General features: G+C 48.7%; 1 protein-coding gene across 2 annotated transcripts in view; it reads right to left on the reverse strand.

Annotated features, from left to right (window-relative positions):
- The window catches only part of MCU (mitochondrial calcium uniporter), a 177,661-nt gene extending 155,115 nt beyond the window's left edge, over positions 1 to 22,546 (reverse strand). For both annotated transcript variants that reach the window (XM_026650957.1, XM_026650956.1), the window contains exon 1: positions 22,401 to 22,546. In XM_026650957.1, the coding sequence (XP_026506742.1) occupies positions 22,401 to 22,520 (120 nt within the window). In that variant the 5' untranslated portion in view covers positions 22,521 to 22,546. The remainder of the gene's footprint in view (positions 1 to 22,400) is intronic.
- Positions 22,547 to 25,129: the final 2,583 nt, after the last annotated feature.

Consider the following 25,129-nt stretch of genomic DNA (forward strand, 5'->3'; position numbering starts at 1 on the left):
AAGATGATAAATTTGTGGTAGATATGGCAATTTCCCGCATACCCTTGGGAGACCTTACTGAGTTATGTTGGGGCCCATTGTATTACATGCAAAGTTTATGTATTATTGTGGGCTGGGATTGGATGTAACCTCTGTTGGGGGAGGGAGGAGGTGTGATGTGTGGCCTGGGAGTTCAAAGGACTATATTGAAAATGTGCCAGGCAAGAATGGACTTTTGATACCGTAAGTATGAAGTGGATTTCATGAGGAACACCGAAGAAGTGGGCTGTAGCCCACGAAAGCTTATGCTCAAATAAATTTGTTAGTCTCTAAGGTGCCACAAGTACTCCTGTTCTTTTTACCAAGGGAGAGGTTAATGTAAATTCCCCACCTTCAGATATGCAAAAACCTAGACTTTTGAAACTATGCTCTGAGGAGTGGGTCATTGTCTGCTGTCCAGTCTCTGGGAACAGGTAGTCAAAGCCAGAGTTATGAAAACAAAAGGCTGAACTGCCCAGCCTGGGTTCTAGTTCTGAATCTGAAACAGTTATGAACTTGTCACCATGGGGAAAACCCAGCTGTGGGTTTTGAAGGACTGACACCGACCAGAGCTTGAGACTGGAGTTGGGGGTGATCTCTGGTAAGCTTTTTAGCATGCATAGGTTCTTTTATTGTTTTTAATATTGTTTCTCCAAGATGTTAACCCTGTATTACAAGATGGCATGTACAAATGACTGTCATTCAGCATCAAGTTTTTAATGCCTATCAGGGATGCAAAAAGAACATCTGCTCACCTTCCCTGGAGGAATAGGGCCTGCAATTGTTTGTTACACAGGAAGTCTGCATAGCACTGGTTCCAAAGCAAGTACAGCACACAAGTCAGTCTGCCAAGTCTCAGCTAAAAGTGCTCTCAGAAAAGTGACAGTTATGTCACTGTCCATGATGGAAACTCAAGCTCAAAAACGTTAAGACTCAAATAGCTTATTTAAGCATATTTTAACACCTCCTTTCCAATAACCATACCACCTCAGCTTTATTTAAGTGTGTGACTGACCTCCCCAGACCACTGCAAGCCTTGAACTAATCCTAGAGAAGAAGCACTACAGACATACTGCATTTAACAAGTGACGCTATACTGTCAGTCTAAGGCTTAGCAATTGTACCTGTGTACAGAAGTACACCCAAAGTCCTCCTTAAATGGACCACACAACTGCAATCCCCAAATCAAATTCAAAATTGTCATTATCCAACTTATTGCCTTTATAAGGCTGGGAATTACCTCGCTGCATGGCAGTCCCTGCCCCTCCATAAGGGCTAATTCAAGTGATCTATCAAGACAAGCTCAAATATTCTGAATTTCTGCTCTCCCACTTATCAAGGTGGAGCTATGCTACTTGAATTATTCCTAAAAGCTGCCACAGAAATTTAAGGACATCATAATTCACCCTCTTCATGAAGAGGGGGAAGGTACTTTATACTTTACAAGAGGCAGCAAGCCAGTGTGAGATCATCTACTATTGGAGAATTATTTCATGTCATACTGGAACACTATATGTTTTCATCTTTATTAATAGGATGCAATATGAGACAATAACATGGGGAAAGTAAAGGGCTGCCAAAACTTTAACAGGAAAAAAAGGATGAGCAACTTTCTTCTCAATGCTAAGGACTGATATGTCCTAGAGGGCCTAAAAACATTTAGTTTGCTGAAAAACCATGTAGCTAAACACTGTTTAATATTCCAGCAATACCCAAGGTGGTTATTCGCCAATAATATATAATTATAACAGTTACTCCATACACTCCTACATTACCATCTTTCAGTATCAGAAATAGAGCAATCATTCAGGTAGGTGAACCAGCCCAAAGGTAGTGCTTTCTGTCTTATGAAGTTTTTAGACCTAAAATGAGAGTGCTGCAAAAGCAGCATTCAGCTTGGTGGAAGGCAGTGAGGAGTAATGGAGGGAGAGATGCTGAACAAAACACCCAGAGAGGTGGTGACTGGAACATAGGGGAAACTAAAGAGGAATAAAAACAACAAGGAGTCTGGTGATAATCATGGGAGGACGCAATCCAAGGATGGACAGTTTAGGGAGGTGCAATTCCTTTCAGGTTTGGCTGCACAACACTATCATATAGCCCTTGTACATGGTCTGGACAGAGATATTAGAGCAGGGGTGGACAAACTACTGCCCGCCAGCCGTTTTAAGCCGGCCCTCGAGTGCCCACTGGGAGCTCCAGCCAAGGGAGCAGGGTTGGGGGCCGCTCCACACGGCTCCTGGAAGCAGCCACATGGCCCCGCTCCAGGCCTCTAGCCGGGGCGCAGGGTCGGGGGCCGCTCCACAGGGCTCCCGGAAGCCGCAGCATGGCCCCTCTCCAGCGCTCCAATGGAAGCTGCAGGGGCAGTGCCTGCGGACGGGGCAGCGAGCAGAGCCGCCTGGCCGTGGCTCCGCATAGGAGCTGGAGAAGGGACATGCTGTTGGTTCCGGGAGCCGCTTGAGATAAGTGCTGCCTGGCGGCTGCCCCCTGAGCCTCTCCCCATGCCCCAACCCTGATCCTCCTCCCACCCTCCAACCCCTTGATCCCAGCCTGGAACACTCTCCTGCACCCCAAACCTCTCATCTCCAGCCCCACCCCAGAGCCTGCACCCCCAGCCCAAACCTGCACCCCTTCCCACACCCTAACCCCCTGCCCCAGCCCTGATCCCCCTCCTGCCCCCCGAACCCCTCGGTCCCAGCCCAGAGCTCCCTCCTACACCCCAAACTCCTCATCCCCAGCCCCACCCCAGAGACCGCACACCCAGCCAGAGCCCTCACCCCACTCCCCCCACCCTAGCCCAGAGCCCCCTCCTGCACCCTGAACTCCTCATTTCTGGCCCCACCCTGGAGCTTGCACCCCCAACCAGAGCCCTCACACCCACACCCCAACCCCAATTTTCTGAGCATTCATGGCCCGCCATACAATTTATATTCCCAGATGTGGTCCTCGGGCCAAAAAGTTTGCCCACCCTTGCAGTAGAATGACAAGACTAAAAGAAAGTTATCTGGCCCCTTTCACATTCAAAGCAGTCTGTCCCCTTGTTTCCCATCCACTATTTGGTACAAGTCAAACGATATATAATGAAAACATCACTTTAGTCCAAGGTTTTTAGCCTGCCACTGATTCTGTTTTACCAAAAAAGCCGACCCATGTTAGATGTCCACTCGTTCACCGGGACAAGAAATGGTTCAACACTCAGCCTATGGGCAGGGCCGGTGCAACCACTAGGCGAACTAGGCAGTGGCCTAGGGCGGCAAGTGGTTGGGGGTGCCCGGGGCTGTCCTCAGGCATAGGCAACTGGGTAGGGCACCTGAAAATTTGGGGCACCACTGGGTCTTAGTGTCCACCCTACTGGTTTTCCTATCCCTGTTCTGACCCTTCCTGCAGGCTCTGAGTCTTCCTGGGAAGGGGATCTAGTAGTTAAAAGAGAAACAGTCTCCAGCCTGCCAGACCCATTAGCACAACACTGAAACTGTTAAAGAGCCATTCAAGGGGTAATGAAGACATTTAACAGGCATTTGCCAACCCCCAGGTATCTACTGTCAGTTTCTGAATGTACTGACAAAAACAGTTGTGCATGACTGTAATATTTACTCAGAAGATGTCAGTCTACAGGACCTTAGTGTAAAATTTGCTTTAAAAATATTTCCGCCGTGGCGAAGGTGCCCCTCAACAAGGCAGACAAGATCATCCGGAAGCTGGTGAAGAAGAGTTCCTTCCCCAGAGAGCCAGCAACGAGCTGGTCTACATCACCCACAGGCACGGCGGCGCCAACGTCCCCCGCATGGGTGACCTGTGCGACGTGACGGTGATCACCCACGCCTTCCGTCTGCTGACATGTCCCGACGCCACGGTGAGGGACATTGCGGCGAACGCCCTGCGTGATGCGACAGAGAAGCGGATCGGCAGAGCCCCCTCAAACCAAGACATCGCCACCTTCCTGAGCGGCTCCTTGGATGGGGAATTCGGACGGGACGGGCAATACATCGCTTCACTGTGGTCCTGCACTCGCATCGCAACGCCACGCGTCGCCTGGGGAAGCGCATCGGCTGCCGCTGGGAGTGGTGCGAGGAGTGCCAGGAGCTGGGAGTCCGCGTGCCGCAGATCAGGTCGGACGACAACACCATCGTCACCCCGACGGCCAGGGGCTTGCTGGAGAGGACTCTGAAGGCCGCCATCCGCTCGCTGTATGTGGAAACCCTGAAGCGTAAACTGGACCAGGGTAAAGCCTTTGAGTTGACCAGCAAGTGGGCGCCAGCAACCACTTCCTCCCCGGGGGCGGCTTCACCCATTTCGCTGACTGGCGGTTCATCCACCATGCCTGGCTCAACTGCGTCCCGCTCAACGGAGCCGTCCGCCACAGGAACCGAGACAAGCATTGCAGGAAGTGCGGCTACCCCAACGAGACCCTGCCCCACATCCTGTGCAGCTGCAAACCCCACTCCAGAGCCTGGCAGCTGCGCCACAACGCCATCCAGAACTGCCTGGTGAAAGCCATCGCGCCATGCCTGGGGGAGTTCTCCATGAACTGCACCATCCCCGGTACCGACAGCCAGCTACGACCTGACGTGGTCGTCACCGACGAGGCCCAGAAAAAGATCATCCTCGTCGACGTCACGGTCTCCTTTTAGAACAGGACTCCGGCATTTTGCGAAGCCTGAGCTCGTAAGCTGGAAAAGTACGCCCCCCTGGCTGACACCCTGAGAGCAAAGGGCTATGAGGTGCAGATGGACGCCCTGATTGTAGGAGCCCTGGGCGCCCGGGACCCCTGCAACGAGCGTGTGCTGCGGACCTGCGGGATCGGTCGACGCTACGCACGTCTCATGAGGCGCCTCATGGTCTCAGACGCCATCCGATGGTCCAGGGACATCTACATCGAGCACATCACCGGCCACCGACAGTACCAGGAGGCGTGAGCCAGAGTGACATCGTTCTCCCACTACAAGAAAGGGACCAAGTGACCTTCTCAGTTGGATCATATGAACTGGAACTATAAACTCCCTAAACATTAAATCTCACCAAATGAGGGTCAATCCATCCTCATCATCATATCCACTCATTATACTCCACACCCGAACACAATCACTCTATGAACTTCATACCCTCATATCTCAATGTCTGTACTCTGACCCATCAACCTTTTACCCCCAATTGGGGATATTGCAGATTATGTATTCCTCATGCCACTTTATCTTAAATCAAACTTTGCACCCTCGATAATCTGTATGTTATTCCCTGATAACCAGAAACTTCTATGCTCAAATTCTGTTCACAATTTCTTTTCTTTTTTTTAAACATCTTAATAAAATTTTTAAATCTTTACTCAGAACATGTCAGTCTATAGGACCTTAGTTTAAAATTTGCTTTAAAAATATTTCATTAGCGAGTTGGTGAAGATTATAAAAATCACATCTCTAAAAAATCCTTGCAGAGATTTTTAGATGCACAATCATCTTTAGCCTTAAATGCTTGGATCTTCAGACATATGGTTTTTAAAATAAATTCTTCAAAAGACCACCCTTATCTAAAATACACCTTTTAATTACTATAGTTAAAAAAAAAAAAAAAAAAACCTTACTTCCAAAGTCTTCCTGTCCATCCATTTCTTCCTTCACCCCTTCTCCTCTCCTCCCCTCCCCCGCCCACCCCCATTGAAGGAAGCAACAGTCCTTTGCTTCCAGATGTTCTTATGTTACTTCTGACTATCTGATGAACTAGTTTTAAGCAAAATCAGTACCTTAGTAAAATATAAAATCCTTTGTTATGCCTAAAATCTTTGGAAACATATTTTTTAAAGTTGGTGAAATTTCATAAACATGTATATTGTTATGGAGATCACACAGTAAATTAGTGTTCCCTTTTTCTAAAAGCAATGAACATTGTTAGGAACACACTAAACCTCTGTGACTGATTAATTTAAAATAATTAGTGTTTCAGTGAGTTAAATATGTAGTTATCTGGAATGATTACTTTATGAAGGCTTAACAGTACATTTAAAATATAAAATCAGCTTAGAAATACTGATTAAGAAAATGTAAAACAGAGAAAAGCTGCATCATGTATTCCATAATATTTAATGTCGTATTCAGCAAGACAGCTGACTCACCCTTACTACAAAGTTTTTGCAAATAAATGTCTGACAAACTTCAGGGCAGATCAAAAAACCTGTGACTGACATTTTTTATTCCCAAGTTTAGTGCTTTTAATTAGGTACCTTCTGCATGTCCATTCTGCGTGAGGGGGAGGGTACAGGGGTCTCTGCGGGGAACTGTGACTCTCCCCCACCGTGAGGCAGGCCGGGCGTCTTGTTGTTCTTTCTGCCTTGTCCCTCCACCCCCGCCGGGCTGCAAGCTCAGGCTGCCATCGGGCATAGGGGCACCAGTTTAATAATACTGCATAGGGCTTGCGGAGCCGGTGAGCCCCAGCCATGGAGGAGCTGGCGCAGCGCAGGGGGCAGGAGCCCTGAAAAGGCGGCGGCGCCACTAGCGGGTAGCAGCCGCGCCCCCTGCCCATCCTGCGGCCTGGCGCCCCCCTCGGGGGGGCCCCTGCAGACTGCAGCAGATACATGCGGGCAGAGGCCCCTGTGCGCCCCCAGCTCCCCCCTCGCCACACTCGGGCTCTGCGGATCCCAGGCATGTGAGTCGCTGCTGGGGCGCGGGGCCCTGAGACTGCTCCGGGAGAGGCAGCGGCGGCTCACACTCCCGGGAGCCACAGAGCCCGAGCGCGGCGAGTGGGGAGCCAGGGGGGTGCACGGGGGCCTCTGCTCACATGCATCTGCTGCAGAAGCCCCCAGAAGGCAGCTCCTCCCTGCCGAGCTGCTGCAGCGGCCCAAGCCCGGCAAAGTCAGTGAGTGGACTCAGGGCGGGGGCCGCCGGGGTAGGGTGGGGAGGGCTCGTGGGAGGGGGGCTGTGCACCCTCCAGGGGAGTTCAGGGGGCAGGGAGGGGGGGAACCTGGTCTGGGGAGCAGTCCCTGGGCACGGCTGGCCCCTGGAGTCTATAAAGGCTTGTTGGGATTTGCCCCTCAATGAACCGATGTTACCGGGCGGGGGTGGGGGCGGGAGGAGGGGGCGCAAGGTGGAAGTTTCACCTAGGGCACAAAATATCCTTGCACCGGCCCTGCCTATGGGATACTGAGCCCTTCAAAACCGTGGCAGCACATCCTGTCTGAGGCAGCAGACACATTTTGCCTTGCATGTGGTTACAGATCCTAGCAAGTGCCCCCTCCTGGCCTCCTACTGGGACTGCTTTGAGATGAATCCAAGCCTGATGCTCTGGATCCCCAGGTGTTTCAAGCTTCTGGAGTGTCAACAAGCTGTAGTACAAGTTCCTCCCTTGGCCTGTCTGGCACATTTTCTGGACACTGACTGCTACTTCTTCTCAGAAATGGAACTCCTCAGCCCACCTGCCTTCAGCGCCCAGGACCAGCACTGACCCTTGCAAGATACCCTAGTTCAGGGGTCAGCAACCTTTCAGAAGTGGTGTGCCGAGTCTTCATTTATTCACTCTGATTTAAGGTTTCACATGCCAGTAATACATTTTAACGTTTTTAGAGGGTCTCTTCCTATAAGTCTATAATATATAACTAAACTATTGTTGTATGTAAAGTAAATAAGGTTTTTAAAATGTTTAAGAAGCTTCATTTAAAATTAGATTAAAATTCAGAGCCCCCCGGACCTGTGGCCAGGACCCGGGCAGTGAGAGTGCCGCTGAAAATCAGCTCGCGTGCCGCCTTCGGCACGCGTGCCATAGGTTGCCTACCCCTGCCCTAGTTACTTAAACACACCCTGTCCCAGAACTCAATCCCTAAGGTGTGAAGCTTCTGGCTTATAGTTTAATTCTCTCAGGGGTACACAGCAGTTGTGAAGTTAATGCAAACTCACATTCTGCACAGAGTCTAACTCAAGTTACTCTTTGAAACTTAATCATATAAAGCACAAGAGTACAAATCATCCAAAACAAACACTACCTACCTGCATGTCACTTTCTATCTCACCCTTCCCTTGGAAGTCCTTAGGGATCACAAATGTCCAGCAAGTTGTCTCTGGAAGGTGTCCCCTGCCTCATGATGGCCATCACATGGGGAGTAATCTCTTCCTCATAGACTTGAGAAGATGACCCCTGAGCAGAACAGTTTCTGCCCTTTTTAAAACTTTCACCCCTCTGTGTCAGGTGCCACCCTTGTCAGCTTTCCCACATAAGCATAAGTGCCGACCTTGTGGGTGCTCCAGGGCTAGAGCACCCATGGAGAAAAATTAGTGGGTGCTCAGCATCCACCAGCAGCCAAGCCTGCCCTCGCCCCCCAGCGGCCCCACTGATCACTCCTCTCCCTCCCTTCCAGTGCCTCCTGCCCACAGCGAACAGCTGTTTCACAGCATGCGGGTCAGCTCTGGGAGGGAGGGGGAGCAACAGGGACAGGGTGCACTTGGGGGAGGGGTGGGGACTTGGGGAAAGGGGTGGAGTGGGAGCAGGGAGGGGGTGAGCATCCCTCGGGTAGAGAGAAAGTCCGTACCTATGCACATAAGTACAAACCCCTGTCAGATAACTCTGTTGCCAAGGTGACTTCCCCCTGCTAAACCTGTTCTTCTGGGCAGGGACCAATCCTCTGCCTAAAGTGACTAGATTTCCAACAATTGAGTACTTAGAATGAGCTACCCTCTACTGTGACCTGAAGTAGAGGTTAGTGTACCTTGAAAGCTTGTCTCTTTCATCAACAGAAATTGGTCCAAGAAAAGATATTACCTCACCCACTTAGCCCTGGTCTACACTACAAGTTTAGGTCAAAATTTAGCAGCATTAGATCGATTTAACTCTGCACCCGTTCACACGACGAAGCCATTTTTGTCGACTTAAAGGGCTCTTAAAATCAATTTCTGTACTCCTCCCCGACGAGGGGATTAGCGCTGAAATCGACCCTGCTGGGTTGAATTTGGGGTAGTGTGGATGCAATTCGACGGTATTGGCCTCCGGGAGCTATCCCAGAGTGCTCCACTGTGACCGCTCTGGACAGCACTCTCAACTCAGATGCACTGGCCAGGTAGACAGGAAAAGCCCCGCAAACTTTTGAATTTCATTTCCTGTTTGGCCAGCGTGGCGAGCTGATCAGCACAGGTGACCATGCAGTCCCAGAATCACAAGAGAGCTCCAGCATGGACCGAATGGGAGGTACTGCATCTGATCACTGTATGGGGAGACGAATCCGTGCTATCTGAACTCCGTTCCAAAAGACGAAATGCCAGAATATTTTTAAAAAAATCTCCAAGGGTATGAAGGACAGAGGTTATAACAGGGACCCACAGCAGTGCCACGTGAAACTTAAGGAGCTCAGGCAAGCCTACCAAAGAACCAGAGAGGCAAACGGCCGCTCCGGGTCAGAGCCCCAGACATGCCGCTTCTATGATGAGCTGCATGCCATTCTAGGGGGTGCCCCTACAACTACCCCACCCCTGTGCTTCCCTCCTCCCCCACCCCTCCCAGGCTACCTTGGCAGTTATCCCCCCATTTGTGTGATGAATTAATAAAGAATGCATGAATTTGAAACAACAGTGACTTTATTGCCTCTGCAAGTGGAGATCAAAGGGGGGAGGGGAGGGTGGTTGGCTTACAGGGAAGTAGAGTGAACCAAGGGGGCGGGTTTTCATCAAGGAGAAACAAACAGAACTTTCACACAGTAGCCTGGCCAGTCATGAAACTGGTTTTCAAAGTTTCTCTGATGCACAGCGCGCCCTGCTGTGCTCTTCTAACCACCCTGGTGTCTGGCTGCGCGTAATCAGTGGCCAGGCGATTTGCCTCAACCTCCCACCCCGCCATAAATGTCTCCCCCTTACTCTCACAGATATTGTGGAGCACACAGCAAGCAGTAATAGCGATGGGAATACTGGTTTCGCTGAGGTCTAACCAAGTCAGTAAACTGTGCCAGCGAGCTTTTAAATGTCCAAAGGCACATTCTACCACCATTATGCACTTGCTCAGCCTATAGTTGAACTGCTCCTAACTACTGTCCAGGCTTCATGAGCAAGGGGTAGGCTGGGGTAGGTGCGACTGCGCGGTGCTGCCGACTGGGAGAGCAGCCTGAGGCAGAAGCCTCCAGCTGGCATAATATTCCAGGCAGGACTGAATCTCTATTAGACGAAACTTAAAGAAGAGAATGACCTGGAGTCATTCCCATTTTTGTCCAGGCGCCCCCGACAAACCTCACTGAGGCCGGCCAGGAGCACCCATGTCTGCCCAGGCGCCCCCGACCAACCTAACCGAGGTCAGCCAGGAGTACCCACGGGACGACGACTAGCAGTCGTATTGCACCATCTGCCATCCGCAAGGCAAGGCAAGGGGATGCTGCTGTGTAGCACTGCAGTACTGCATCTGCCAGCAGCACCCAGGAGACATACGGTGACAGTGAGCTGAGTGGGCTCCATGCTTTCCGTGGTAAGTTGTCTGCACAGGTAACCCAGGAAAAAAGGCGAGAAACTATTTTTTGCCATTGCTTTCACAGAGGGAGGGGGGCCTGACGACATGTACCCAGAACCACCCGCAACAATGTTTTTGCCCCATCAGGCATTGGGAGCTCAACCCAGAATTCCAATGAGTGGTGGAGACTGCGGGTGGTGGAGCTACCACAGTGCAACGCTCCAAAAGTCGACACTAGCCTTGGTACTGTGGACGCACACCGCCGACTTAATGCGTTTAGAGGGGACACGCACAAATCGACTGTATCAAATCGATTTCTAAAAAACTGACTTCTATTAAATCGACCTAATTTCGTAGTGTAGACATACCCTTAGAGACTCTCTCCTACCCTCTATTGGTATTTTTTTTCCAGAAGCTTTTGGAATCTCAAATTAATACGGGGAGAAACAGACCATGGATAAGGCAAAAAACTGCACACTCAAAATGGATGTTTCCAGCCTGACAGAGGGTTCATAATCTCACACAGAATTCATAAATTATACAGATCCTCCAAATCATTACAGATGCAGCCAATTATGTTTGGCAGCACTTAGAGGTTGCAGGGCAGTGCTGACTAACTCCAAGGAGTGTCCATTTTCAGTTCACCTTAGCCAGGAATGGCCAAGATGCAAGGAATCAGACAAGGGACACAGCTTTCACTTGGGGAAAAGGGGGCAGGACAGCTTTCTGATGCCAAACAGTTCAGCTATCTCAGGAAGTGCAGCAGAAAAGCAAGTTTCTGATGCAGATAATTTTTTCTGCATTAGCAACATTTAGCTGCTCCAATTGTCAGAAATGGGTCATTCTTCTAATGTAGACCAGGAAAGAGGTCTCTAGAGACAGTCCAACACCAGAACCCATCTGGAGACATTATAGAAGTGTTGTGTTAAGGATTTTAGCTTGGTGGACAAATTGTGGTCACAGCATGCTCACCCCAAGATGAAGAGAGACAAAGAAATGTGATGAGCTCTACAGTATTATTACAACTCATCTGACAGTCATGCTTCTTAAGAAAGGTCTTAACTACTCTTGATTTGAAATTGTAGTTATGATATGGGATATTCCAGGAGAGTAGGGCTCAGACGAGCTGAGTAAATTGTGATCTTTGGGGATAAGCTACTTCAGCCTTGGGGGTGGGGAGGGGGGGGAGAGAAGAAGAGAATGTAGACAAGAGGAGTCCTTCCCTGAGAGTCTGGCAAGCCAAGCAGTGCCACAGATTATTCCTGCAGGTAGTCATTAGTAGAGAGTTTTAATATTGTCACAAAAATTCCAAATCCACACAATCCAGGGAAACTATTAGAACCCTGCTAAGCAACAATGTTTGAATGGTTATTGCTACAATTGTTTCAGCCATGGAATGGATAGCATCATTGGGCACATGCTGTACCTAAACCTATCAGTTCAATGCAAAACAAAGGAAAGATTCTAGAATAAGAACATTTAAACTCTTTCTAGGAAAGAAGAGATTATCACCAGACTTTGGTTTTGACAGATACACTTACCATTACATTGATAATGAATATGTACGAGCAATACTGAACAACCTGCACTGAAATCCTAGAGCAGGGGTCCCCAACGCGGTGCCTGTGGGTGCCATGGCACCCGCCGGGGCGCCTAAGTGCGCCCGTGTACTGGCCGGCGGACGAGCATCCGCCGAAATGCCACCGACAAGCAGCGTCATCCAGAGGCGTCGCCGCCAAAATGCCTCTGGATGACACTTGTCGGCGGTGATGCCTATTGACATTGCCGCTTGTTGGCGGCATTTCGGCGGATGTTCGTCCGCCGCCACGGTACTCCGTGGCTCGTTGTCTGGCGCCCGCCAGACGAAAAAGGTTGGGGACCACAGAGTGCTGATGAACATAAGTAACCATAGTCTTTCCTCTAAAACTAGAAAAGAAAAAAGAAATCAAAGTTTGAATATATATAGGAAGCCCATCCGCAATTTTGTTGCATTACTAGAAGTGTTAGATTAGGGACAGTTTCAATAATTTCTCCTTGTTTTAAAAAGTCAATGGGCAATTACTACTGTATTATGTCCAGAACCCCTTGAGTTAACCACCAGCTGAACACTGCATAGACAGAGAATATGAATTAAAGTTCTTTCAGGAATCCAGCCCAACTCTATTTGCCTCAATGCCATGTAAGAATTCACCACAGTTCCCGCCCATCTCTATATAGGAGGAAATCATGAAGATTAGGCATTCAGAACCAGTATGCAGCACAAATGTAAATTATATTTTAAGAGCTTTAGTAAATAAATCACTCATGTTTGAAAATATTTGTAATTTACTTCTGTATACAGCTCCTTCACACAAGACAGCTCTCCAACCACATTCCTGCATCACGTAACCATTAAAATCTTACCCTCCACACCCATACCACTCTGTAGAAGTCAGCTGCAACATAGAATCAAATCATAGGTTTCATTGCATGTTCCTTATTTTCAGAAGCAACCATTTAGAAACAATTTTCTCTCTGACATTACTCAGTGGGCTTTATCGAAGACAGGCTATCTGAACAGCAGACAAGCAGCAAGCCCTGGCCATAATAGCCAATATTTGCTGAAAGATAAAGACCTTGATAAATTAATTGTTAAGATCATACATCTTATTACCACCAGTCAAATTCCTCAGACCAATAGCGTCAACACTAATGGCTACTATAATGGCCAATACCTGCAAAAAAGTGAAGTACCTGACTCATTCACACTCCACTCCTATTGTTTAAAATGGCACTGGTTTATACAGCAGGTTTTGTAGTACTATACCACATTTTGTAACATTCCACCTCAAGCCATCCAATAGGACATTGTCAGGCTTTTCCTCTCCCTCTCCTACTACTTCCAGTCCTTCCTTCCCACGTCTTCTGAGCAACTCTTCCCAGCTCTCCCTCTCTGTATCGGTCACATAACTTACCCCTATCTCAACTTTTCAATCACTTTCCTCACCAATTTTGACCCTGGCTTTCCACATCTCCACGCTCATCCTGGGCTGATTATCCATCATCACCCCCAAATCTTTTTCAGTCACTACTTTCCAGGACAGAATCCCCCATCCTGCAAGTATGGCCTACATTTTTTGATCCTAGATGTATGACTTTACATTTGGACATATTAAAATGTATTTTGTTTGCTTGTGCCCAGTTTACCAAGTAATTCAGATCACTCTGTCCACTTATTAATTATTTACCCAATCTGTATATCATTTGGAAACTTTCACATTTGGAAACTTTCAGTTCTGCATGCTCTCTCTCCTCCGGTCTCAAAAAAAAAAAAACCACATCCATTGACCTCACTTACCTCGCAGCTCTTCACTTTTAAGATTAAGTGAGCCATAGACAACTGCTGTCTTGAGTTGTTTAGCTCCAATTCTATTTTCTGTTCTCTCTACTCTGTCTTCCACCTTTTTCATTCCATTGAATTTGCTCTCTTCAAAAATATAACTAAGTCTATGTAGCCAAAAATGTTGGGTCCAGGGCTCCACCCTTATCCTCCTTAACCTCTCTACTGCTTTTGACCTGGCTGTAAATTCATTCCTGACATCTTATCTACCTTGCTCTTGTGTGATACTAACCTCTACTACAGGGGCGGGCAAACTTTTTGGCCTGAGGGCCGCAGCAGTTTCGGAAATTGTATGGAGGGCCGGTTAGGGGAAGCTGTGCCTCCCCAAACAGCCAGGCATGGCCCAGCCCCCGGCCCCTATCCGCGACCCTCCCCCCAGCTTCTTGCCCTGATGCCCCCCCAGGACCCCTGCCCCATCCACACGCACCCTGCTCCCTGTCCCCTGACCGCCCCCGGAACCCCTGTCCCTGACTGCCCCCCGCCGCCCCATCCAACCCCCCCCTCCTTCCTGACTGTCCCCCTGGGAGCCCTGCCCCATCCACCTCCCCTGTTCCCTGCCCTCTGACCACCCCAACCCCTATCCACACCCCCACCCCCTGCCCACCACCCTGAACTCCCCTGCCCTCTATCCAACCCCCCCACTCCCTACCCCCTTACCGCGCTGCCTGGAGCACCGGTGGCTGGTGGCCACCCGGCTGGACACACACACACTGCGCAGCACAGAGCACCGGGTCAGGCCCCAGCTCTGCAACTGTGCTGCCCCAGGAGCTCACAGCCCTGCCGCCCAGAGCATTGGGCCAGGAGCTCAGGGGCCAGGCAGGAGAGTCCTGTGGGCTGGATGTGGCCTGCGGGCCATAGTTTGCCCACCCCTTCTCTACTAACTATTCAGAAGACCCTCCTCTTGGTCTCTCCCAATGTCCTTGGGGGTACTACAGAGCTCTCTGCCCTATGAGTGCCATTCTACACCCTCTTTGGGTGATCTCATCCACAAAGTCATTAGCTTTCTTGAAAGCCCACTTCTATCATATCTTCAGGGAATTTACCAACTGAAAATAGCAACCATGAGCTCTAACTGGGAGCTTATATATTCTATAAAAACCTCAAACTTTATGTTACCAAGACTCAACCAACCACCATAACAACCGTGTATATACTGAACACCTTCTTCCTCCTCTGCCTGAAGATTATAAACTCACTGGGGAGGGATCTGGCATACTTTTCTGTTTGGAGAGCACATACTCAGGGCTGGATTAATGCAAGGACGTTGGGGGGCTACAACCCAGGGCCTCAGATTTCAAGAGGCTCCCCAAAATATATAATTTATTGCACTGTTTTTCAATTGGCAGCCCTTAGGCCAGATCTGGCCCACATGGGACTTCTATTTGGCTGATCACTGGCCATCAGCTGTTCCTTCATGCCGCCTAAGCAGCAACAGCCAATCAGAGCTCCTCAGGAAGCAGCACAGCTCTTTCCACAGCCCCTCAGGAGCCAACCTATTCTCACAGAAAGGGAGGGGGGGAGGAGTGGTCCCTGCTCACAAGAGAGGAGAGGAGGGGGGAGCAAAGAGAGCTCTGCAGCTCATGGTAGCTTCACTCCCTCTTCCCTTCCTATGAACAGGAATGGCTCCTCCACTCCTCCCCCTCCCTCCCTGTAACACCCAGCCTAAGACAGGGTGCGGGGGTGGGGGGGGGTGACGAACAACTCCTGGAGCTACCTACCCCTCCTCTGCCTGCACAGGAGAACCAACTGCAATGCCTCCCCCTAGCCTGGGAGGGGGGAGGTGAAGAACCCCAATAAGAGAGGAGGTGAGATGGGGAGGAAATAAAGCTGATGGGGGCTGAGCAGATGGGGGGGTGGGGCTAAAAGGCAGAACTGATGGGGACTGGCCAGATGCACTTCAGTTTATTTTTCCTTCTGTTTACTGTCATGCCATTAATTTAAATTTAGCAACTTTTCATTTACATTCTGACACACTGAAACTGGACTGTGTCGATACATTTCAACTTAGTGGTACACTTTTAATCAGGTGCTTAATCAGATACAGCAACTCCTCACTTAAAGTCATCCCGGTTAACGTTGTTTCGTTACGTTGCTGATCAATTAGGGAACATACTCATTTAAAGTTGTGCAATGCTCCACTCTTACGTTGTTTGGCTGTCTGCTTTCTCCACAGCTGGCAGCCTCTCTACAGCCCCCCCAGTACCTCCCGCCCGCCGGCAGACCCCGCGGATCAGCGCCTTCCCCCTCCTCCCCTGCCACCTGCCCGCGGCAATCAGCTAGCTTGTGGCTTTTGGAGGCAGGAGGGAGGAGCGAGGACTCGGTGCGCAGGACTCCTCCCTCCCCTGCCTCCCGAATGCCGCAAGCCAGCTGATTGCCCCAGGCAGGAGAGAGGAGCGAGGACAGGGGAAGAGACAGGACACAGCATGGGAAGTAAAGGTGGAGGAGGTGGGGGGGGGGGGAAGAGGTGGGTCAAGGTTGTGGGCTTGGGGGAAGGGGTGGAGTGGGCAGGCTGAGGGTTGAGCCCCCCACCCCTGGTGCTTGCAGAGTAGGGGAAGCTGCCCTGGAACCTAACCCACCCTATTTACATTAATTCTTATGGGGAAATTGGATTCACTTAACATCATTTCACTTAAAGTCGCACTTTTCAGGAACATAACTACAACGTTAAGTGAGGAGTTACTGTACTTACACAACATGAAGAAATCAGTAATTGGTGTGTTCCACTAGTTTTACTTGATTGTGTGCTGTGCAGTACTTTTCCAAAAAATAGACAATGCAAGCAAGTGTCAACAGTTCAGGCAGTAACAAAGGGAAATTAGAGGTTCATTCTTCTCATGAGTTTAACTTCGAATTTTAATTTAATATGACAACAGAATTAAAGCAGCATGCTATGGCATTACAGTTCATTTGTATAATTTTGTTTGCAAGATTTTGTTGGACTATTGCCTATCAGCATGCTTAACCTTTTATTTTGAGATTAATAAATCTAATCCGGTACACTTGGTCTTCAAAGGCTGACACCCCTAACTGGTGTCAGGCTCACTTAGGGTGACCAGACAGCAAGTGTGAAAAATCGGGACGGGTGGGGGGGAAGGTAATAGGAGCCTATTTAAGAAAAAGACTCAAAAATCGGGACTGTCCCTATAAAAATTGGGACATCTGGTCACCCTAGGCCCACTAGAGAGCAAACATCTGAAGAGCCCTTTGGCCCTAGAGAGTGCTCTGTGTCTTATCAGGCCTGTCAGAAAATGTAATTGAATATCACTGGTATAGGTAATTAGGCAATTAAAGCATAGCATCACTATGTGTATTACTACCAGGTACGAGCCAAAATTAAAATGGTTGTGTTCATTTCAACTTTCATTCAGCTTTACAATTGGTATATCATATTTAAAAACCAGAACCGAAATAACGGGTAATTTAACAACAGAGTGTTTGGCATTGGGCCTGGGCGATGGTAAAAGAGCAATTGGAAGGAACTGAATATGCAGAGAAGGACTCCCACAACTATAACAGCCCCGGTCCCTATCAAACTTAATCCAGTCCTACACATATCATATTATTGGTGCTATTGGAAATACTCATGACACTAGTCTGTAACTCCTCACAGCAAGGATTCTAGTTGATTGGTATACCGATCAACTGTACCACACCATATACACCTCTATCCCGATATAACACTGTCCTCGGGAGCCAAAAAATCTTACCGCGTTATAGGTGAAACCGCGTTATATCGATCTTGCTTTGATCCACCGGAGTGCGCAGCCCCACCCCCCCGGAGCACTGCTTTACCACGTTATATCCGAATTTGTGTTATATCGGGGTAGAGGTGTATTTGTGGTGCTTTGTACTCTTCTTACAATCCTCAACCCTACAACATTTTTGTGACTGTCAGATTATAATATAGCCCATTAGATTATGGCAGTAATATCATATACACAATTTTTTACATCACAGACTGGATCCACACACACTGTAAAAGTCCAAACTCACTGCAACATTAAGGAGGACCTGTGAAGAAGACCCTAAAACCCATTTAATTCTCCATTGTGCCAACTGCCCCAAACCAACCAGGATGAAGGGACATAGGGATTTAATGCATAAGTGAAAGCCATGCTTCAGGGCCCACAGGCAGAGTTGCCAAAACCACACAATATATCCAAATAACATCACAACTACAGGGAAAAAATCCACTACAAACACTGAGTCAGCCAAAAGTATTCAGGCAAAGTCCTCCCTCTCCTCTACAATTACAGAGGAGAGGGTTCTGAAAGCTTGGTTTTTATTCTATGCCCTCTGGGCCTGCTCATAACTCCAGCAATAGTCTGGCAGCTGGGATGTCACAATGAGACATTGTGGAGTATCACAGATGAGCATATGGAACCCAGACAGGTGGTGGGATTTTGTTTGTTTTTAAACTTGTTTGTGGGTTGAATGCTACTCTGAGCCTGGTTAGTAGGAACATTCAGCACATAGATTTCAGTCACCTTTGCAATAAATTCACCTTTAAAAAACTTAGCAGGAAATACAATTTCAACAAATTGCCCTTCTGGAGCCAGAGTAACAAGGAAAGATTCGATATTTAAACAACAAATAAATGGTCATGCCACACAAGTAGCTTCATCTTACCCAATTTGGGCTTAGTTAAGATGCTGTAAAATCTTGTATTTACAATGTGGTAAGCACAGTGTTTTCTGTGTTTTATACAGGACCAAGTACACTTAATACTTCACTTATCAAATACAAAATATTAATAGAAATATGATATATTTGGACAGAGAAATGCATTAACTACTAGAGCTATATCATTTTTTGGAATCAAGCGAGCAGGAATATTCATTAAATACAACCCAGTCTCTCCCTGCTCTGATGAATCATGCCCCAAACCAAAGCTTATGAGAGGAGCTGGTCTTACAAACAAATACCATACAAAGCTAGGGGAAAGCTGCAATACTTAAAAAACAAAGCTTCAATACTTTGAAGACATATTCTTAATTTTTTTGTATGTCACTTAAAATTTATAATTAATGCTCCATAAGATGTTCCAGTTCAGAATCGGACATTCTTACAAATAGAAGTCATGCATTAATTACAACTTTCCACTAAAGCAGCAAATCCACAGGTATCATTATAGACAGATTTATAACAGAACTGTGGTAAGGTAAGAACTGCAAGAAGATTTCACAGTCGAGTATTCTGTACACTCAGTCTGAACTGAGGAATACCACCGTATTTTCAGCAATTCTTTCTTACTCATTTGTGTAGAAATAATCCTTGAAAAATGAAACTTCCTTCCATACCAATTTATTTTTTAGCTCTCACACATTGGTTTATTACATATTATACACACTGGTGTGCTGTTAGTAATTTGTTTTCAAGTGAAGACAAATATAGTTAATAGGCTTTTTCAAACAGACATAAGCAAAATTTGTCTTTTACAAAAATCTTGACAAAGTCTCTAAACAAAGTTCACTAATTTGCTTATAGCACTAATGTACCCATTTTTCTGACCCATTCCCAAGGTCAGTAAAGAGAAAAACTCCATTTGGCATTTGTATTTTATCAAACACTCTCCCTTCTACCCCTGAAAAGCTCATCTATTTGTGAATTACATGTCCTTAACTGATGACCCAACTAGCATGCTGTGAGGATCAAACTCACATACTAATATGTACTTGAGCAACAGAATAGAAGTCAGAGCGGATGCCAGGAGTCATCCAAATAGAGACTGCCACCTACTGTATACACAGGATGATTGCTCAAAGATGTCTAATTTAATCTTGAAAGGAAAATAAGGAAACAAAAAATTGCTGTCTGTATGTTCTCCCCTCGTTGTGTTTATGATTTTATCCCAACTTTAGTATGTTTGTATGTTACTCAATATATGTCAGAGAAAACTCAATATACCTCTTTTAAAACCAGGAAAAAATTAATTATACAAAAATCTAAAAATTAAACTAAACCTCCCCCACTATTGGTTATAGTTACCAATAACATTTAGATCAGTGGGTCTCAAACTTTTTTTTACTGGTGACCGCTTTCACACAGCAAGCCTCCGAGTGTGATCCCCCTAATAAATTAAACACACTTTTTAATATATTTAACACCATTATAAATGCTGAAGGCAAGCAGGGTTTGGGTGGAAGTTGACAACTCATGACCGCCCATGTAATAACCTCATGACCCTCTGAGGGGTCCTGACCCCCAGTTTGAGAACCCCTGATTTAGATGTGCTAATACTTCTATGAAGACATCACCAGATTCATGCCAATTAAAAGCTACTTCATATTCCAAGGCCAGTTTGAGACCGTTCATCCAGGAACTGATTGCTAACAGTGTATAATCGAATATCTCAATAGATTAGGATGCCACAGAGACTTTGTCTTCTCCTTCAGCTTGATTACAGATCTCAAAAATATCCCTTGTATACATCTGACAATAAGCTTTCCTTAAAGAGCTATTTTGTAGTTCTACCATTTGTTTAAATATATTGTAAACTTCCTAAACCCAGTGTAAAGTAGTATCATTCTGAAAACTAGCAATGAAAAAAATACGGCATTTATTTTTTAAAATCCTATACGTCATTTGACAAGCGAGTTGTCTGCCATCTATCTTATCACAATACTTACTAACCTGTCACTTAACAACTGTACAAAGATTTCCTATTCAGATAGCTGTATGCAGATTATTTGCCACTTATCCAAATAATAAGTCTGCGGATGGAGGGAAAGGCAAGTTTGACAGGGTTTGCTTAACAATGATGGCAGAGAAGTAGTGTAAATAGCAGCACTGAAAAGCTGGAGGGATCATGTACCAAATTTTCAGTCTGTAACTTGCAAGTGTAAGATGGGATTGAAAAGTTACACTTTTTCAGCTATAAGGTACAAGATCCTCTTTTTAAAAAAAAAAAATACTTCTACTTTGGCTCATACTTTCTTAGTTTCTTATCTGTACATCATTACATTTGAATTTAGCCTTCATTTTAAATAGTGATCTGTAGAGGAAGATACAACTGCAGACCCTATACAATCAAGGCACTTTTAATTCAAACTTCACATGAATTAGCTATCACTACAGCAGAGAGCAGATATGCAATAACATAATGCTAAGAATGTTGAACCGTTGTTTTACTGAGCTGTAGGAGCACACTGTTGGCCTTGCACACCCTTCCACCTTCATACCTTGCACGTTTTATTAATTTTATTTGCTCAGCTTAATTAAAATATAGGTTGATTTTCTAGTCCCCAAAAAAATTATAAACAGGGGTTTAGAAGATTTTTAAAACAATGGATATTAGTAAATGAAAGGATTTTGTTGGGACATTTAAAAATGGAACACAGTTTATATAACATTAAAAAACAAAATAAAGTTCAGCACAACTATGGGAAAGCTCATGTCAATATTAATGATACATAAAAAAAATTCTGCAACACAACTGAGATACTTTTACCTTTAGAAACTCAATGCTGTCTATACTATTCTTTGTTGCCATATGCAAAAAGGGATATCAATTCAGCATCAACTTTGACACTACTGCATGACTCATCCTAGCCTTGATTATTCCCTCATGCACAACCTACACACTACCTTCCTCATTCCTAACCCCAAGGATCATTTTTCTGCCCTGTGTTCAGCAGATTAAGCATTACAGACAAATACATATTTAAGAGGAAGTGTCACTTAAACCAACCCAGCCTGTATTAGCTTGCTTTCAGTATACAACTTTGTTCTGAGGGAAGGCGGGAGACCAGCTTCTTACAACTATGCTACATTATTGGCTAGGGGCCAACGCGTACGGATGTGGACAATCCCGAATTGATATCCTTCTCACCGCCAAGAAGGAAGCCCCAATGCCACTCCTCAGCACTTCTAAATGCAATTAGAACAAAAGCAGGCCCGTGTCACTTTATGGTTGCCCCCCCATCCCCCCTGCTAGCTCACGGGATCTCTCCACAGAAAAAGGATAATACCATTATCAGCCCTAACCAGAAGGAGCTCTCATCATCACGAGAGGGTCCCCCTGGCGCCTCCCGAACCTTTCCCCTCTGCCAGGCAATAGGAGCCCGGGAATCAAGGTCCACCTGGGAACCCGCTGACAGTAGAGGAGGTGAAATGGACAGTGCAGGGCTTCTCCCCAGTCACTGCAGCAGCACCTCCTCCCACAGCCCCGGCATCCCTGCACCCGGCATCTCACCCGTCAGACACACGCCTAAAGCACCCGGGGCCCTTCTCGGGATCCCGCTGGGGAAGCCCAAGCGGGCGGAGCAGGGTTCCCCGCGGGGCTCTGGACAGGGCAGAGCCCCCGGGAAGTGCCCGTGTGTCTATGGGAGCTGCCCGCCCCGCCCGCTGAGGGACCCGAGCTCCCCTGCTTGCCGCGCCGGCCGGCTCCGCGAGAGGCTGAACGTGGCCGGGCTGCTCCCCCGGAGCCCGCTGCCGGTGCGGAGCTGCTGCTGCTGCCGCGCGGGGAGAAAGCGACTGCGGCGGTCCACGGGGGCTGTTGCGGTCCCGGGGCTCCCGCCTTCCCGATGTCCTGCCCGCACATCCCCCAGCCGCTCCTGCAGCACCTGAAGGGCACAGCCCCGCCGCCTGCCGCGCTCACCGTCCTGTGCTGCTGGCGGTGCCTGCCCAGCCCGGGGAAGCAGCCGGCGGCTGTCAGCGCCCCTCCGCCACCGCTCCGCGAGAGGAGAAGCAGCAGCGATCTCCTCACGGCAGCCGCCATCTCTCAAGTGGAAGCAGCCCGAGCGGCCCCCGCCCCACTCAGGCAGGCTGCACCGCGGGGCTGCCAGGGGCCGGGGCGGGCGTGCAACCGCCAGCCAATCACCGGGCTCCCCCCCGAGCTGGGGCGGGGCTAATGTTCGTCTCGCTCCCTTCTGCGAGTAAGCTGATGTAAGGCGGGACTACAGGGTGTCAATCAGCGGGGACGGTTAGTAAGCGGTGGCCGCGAGGCCGGAAACAGCGCGGGGAGTTCAACAGAGAGGGGGAGGGGCAGGGGCAGGGGCAGGACGGTGACACTACTCGGGGGCGGGCTTGTAGTGCAGCGGGTAGGGTAAAAGTGGTTTGTAATTAGGGTTGCCAATTTTGGTTGGATATATTCCTGGAGATTTAAAATTCCTGGAGACTCCAGGCCAATCCTGGAGGACTGGCAACCCTATCTGTACTAGACTGGAAAAGGACCCTGGGATACCTGGAAATCTCTTGGACCCCAGCTAGGGGGACCAGGTGTCTGGTTCTCGACTGGAACACTTGGTCGAAAAGGGACCCTGGTGGCTCCGGTCAGCACCACCAACCGGGCCGTTAAGGTCGGATTGGCGGTGCTGCGGAGCCAAGGCAGCCTAGTCCCTACCTGTCCTGGCACCACGCTGCGCCCTGGAAGCAGCCAGCAGGTCTGGCTCCTGGGGAGCGGGGGAACCACAGGGCTCCGTGCGCTGCTCCTGCCCTGAGCACCGGCTCCGCACTCCCATTGGCCAGGAACCAGTCAATGGGAGCTGGGGGGGGGCAGTGCCTGCGGCAGGTTTGAGCAGCGTGCGGAGCCTCCTGCCCACCCCCACCCCGCCTACTAGTGTCGGACCTGCTGGCCGCTTCCAAGGCGAGCGCACCGCGGTGTCAGGACAGGCAGTCAGCCTGCATTAGCTCCGCTGCACTGCTGACTGGGAGCTCCCCGAGGTAAGCCCATGCCCCAACCCCCTGCCCCAGCCCGGAGGCTCCCCAAACCTGGAGCCGCCTCCTACACCCAGGGCCGGCTTTAGGACCTGCGGGGCCCGATTCGAATACCCGGCGGCGGTCCGGGTCTTCGGCGGCGGGGGGTCCGCTCCAGGTCTTCCACAGCACTGAAGGACCCCCCGCCGCCGAAGTGCCGCCGGGTGAGTAAAAAAAATTAAAAAGGCGCCTAAGATGCAGGGCCCCAATTCCGGGGAATCGGCCTAAAGCCAGCCCTGCCTGCACCCCAAAGCCCTCATATCTAGCCCAGAGCCTTCCCCCCAGCCCAGAGCACTCACACACCCCCAGCCCTGAGCCTCCCCAAACCTGGAGCCCCCTCCTGCATCCCAACCCCCTCATCCTCGGCCCTACCCCAGAGCCCTCACCCCTTCCTGCACCCCAACCCCCTGCCTCAACCCACAGCCCTCTCCCACACTCTGAATCCTTTGGCCCCACCTCCCAGCCTGGAGCCCCCTCCTGCACCCCAAACTCCGGGGATCCCTGTAAACCTATGTACCCCTGTGCCCTCTGCCAGCTGGCATCAAGAGGTTCTTGGGTCAAGAGACTTTGAACTGATTTGCAATCAAACAATGCAAATCCTATCCTCAATATTATTTCTAGGCTCCTTTTCAAGACCATGGAGTGGAGAAGGCTGTTACTAAGCTCTTCTTCTTTTACACACACAGACACACAGAGCTGGGGGAGGACACCACCAAGAGCATCTTCAGCTCAGCCTCCTTCCAGACTTTGGAATGAGAGAGTGCCAGAAGTTTCTTCACTCCTACCCCAGTTCTCCAACGTCCAAAGGCATATCTGCTGAGAAGTTCTCCAATCCACATAAGCCACCATGATTAGCCTACTTTGATCATCTTTTTTCTCTACCCACAAGCCTGAGAGAGGTCTCGGGAAAAGGCATTGGAACAATACTCTTTTCAAAGGCCATAGTAGCTTTCTCCTATTGCTTGTGCCGGTCCCTGCAGTGCATTCTGGGATGTTCCTATGTGGTGCTGGCACCAGCAAAGAGAAGCAGCAGGTGCTGGCTTCTAAGCAGAGGCAGCTGCAGGCATTCCTTGGGGAGGCAAGAGGGCTGTGAGGCCTTTATCTGTGCAAAATGTAAAGAGAAAGGTCTCTCATTAAACCCGCACAACTTTAAAAACTATTTTTAAAAGCAATGTCTGGCTGGGCCAATGGGCTTCCTCGGGGATTTCTAGGAACACATGGAGGAGAGGAGGAGGAGGGGGGCATGGCACAGGATAAAAGGTACTGCAAGGGGGCTAAACAGCTGGGAAAGGGCCCCTCCAGCATGGAGGGGTATAGAAGAGAGGGGAACAACACAGGGCGACAGACTGTATGCCTGGGCAAAGGCTCAACCTGGTCAGGGTAACAGTAGAGCACAGGGGAGGCTACACAATAGGACCTGTGCTTCAACTGCAATGGAAGGAGGGGGAAAGCTACGATACGGTCATATTCAGGCCTGTGTCTGGCAGGCCAGATTTGTCATGACATAGATATGAAATGTAATGATGGCCTTCAAATGCTGAAATCACAAACAGTAGCATCATGTCATGATGACATATGAGGACACCACAACTCAAGCACATGAAATGTCAGTGCGTCTGCATGATGCCACAA

Source organism: Terrapene carolina, unplaced genomic scaffold, assembly GCF_002925995.2.
Source record: "Terrapene carolina triunguis isolate 2854851 unplaced genomic scaffold, T_m_triunguis-2.0 Scaffold95, whole genome shotgun sequence".
In the NCBI taxonomy this organism is placed as follows: Eukaryota; Metazoa; Chordata; order Testudines; family Emydidae; genus Terrapene; species Terrapene triunguis.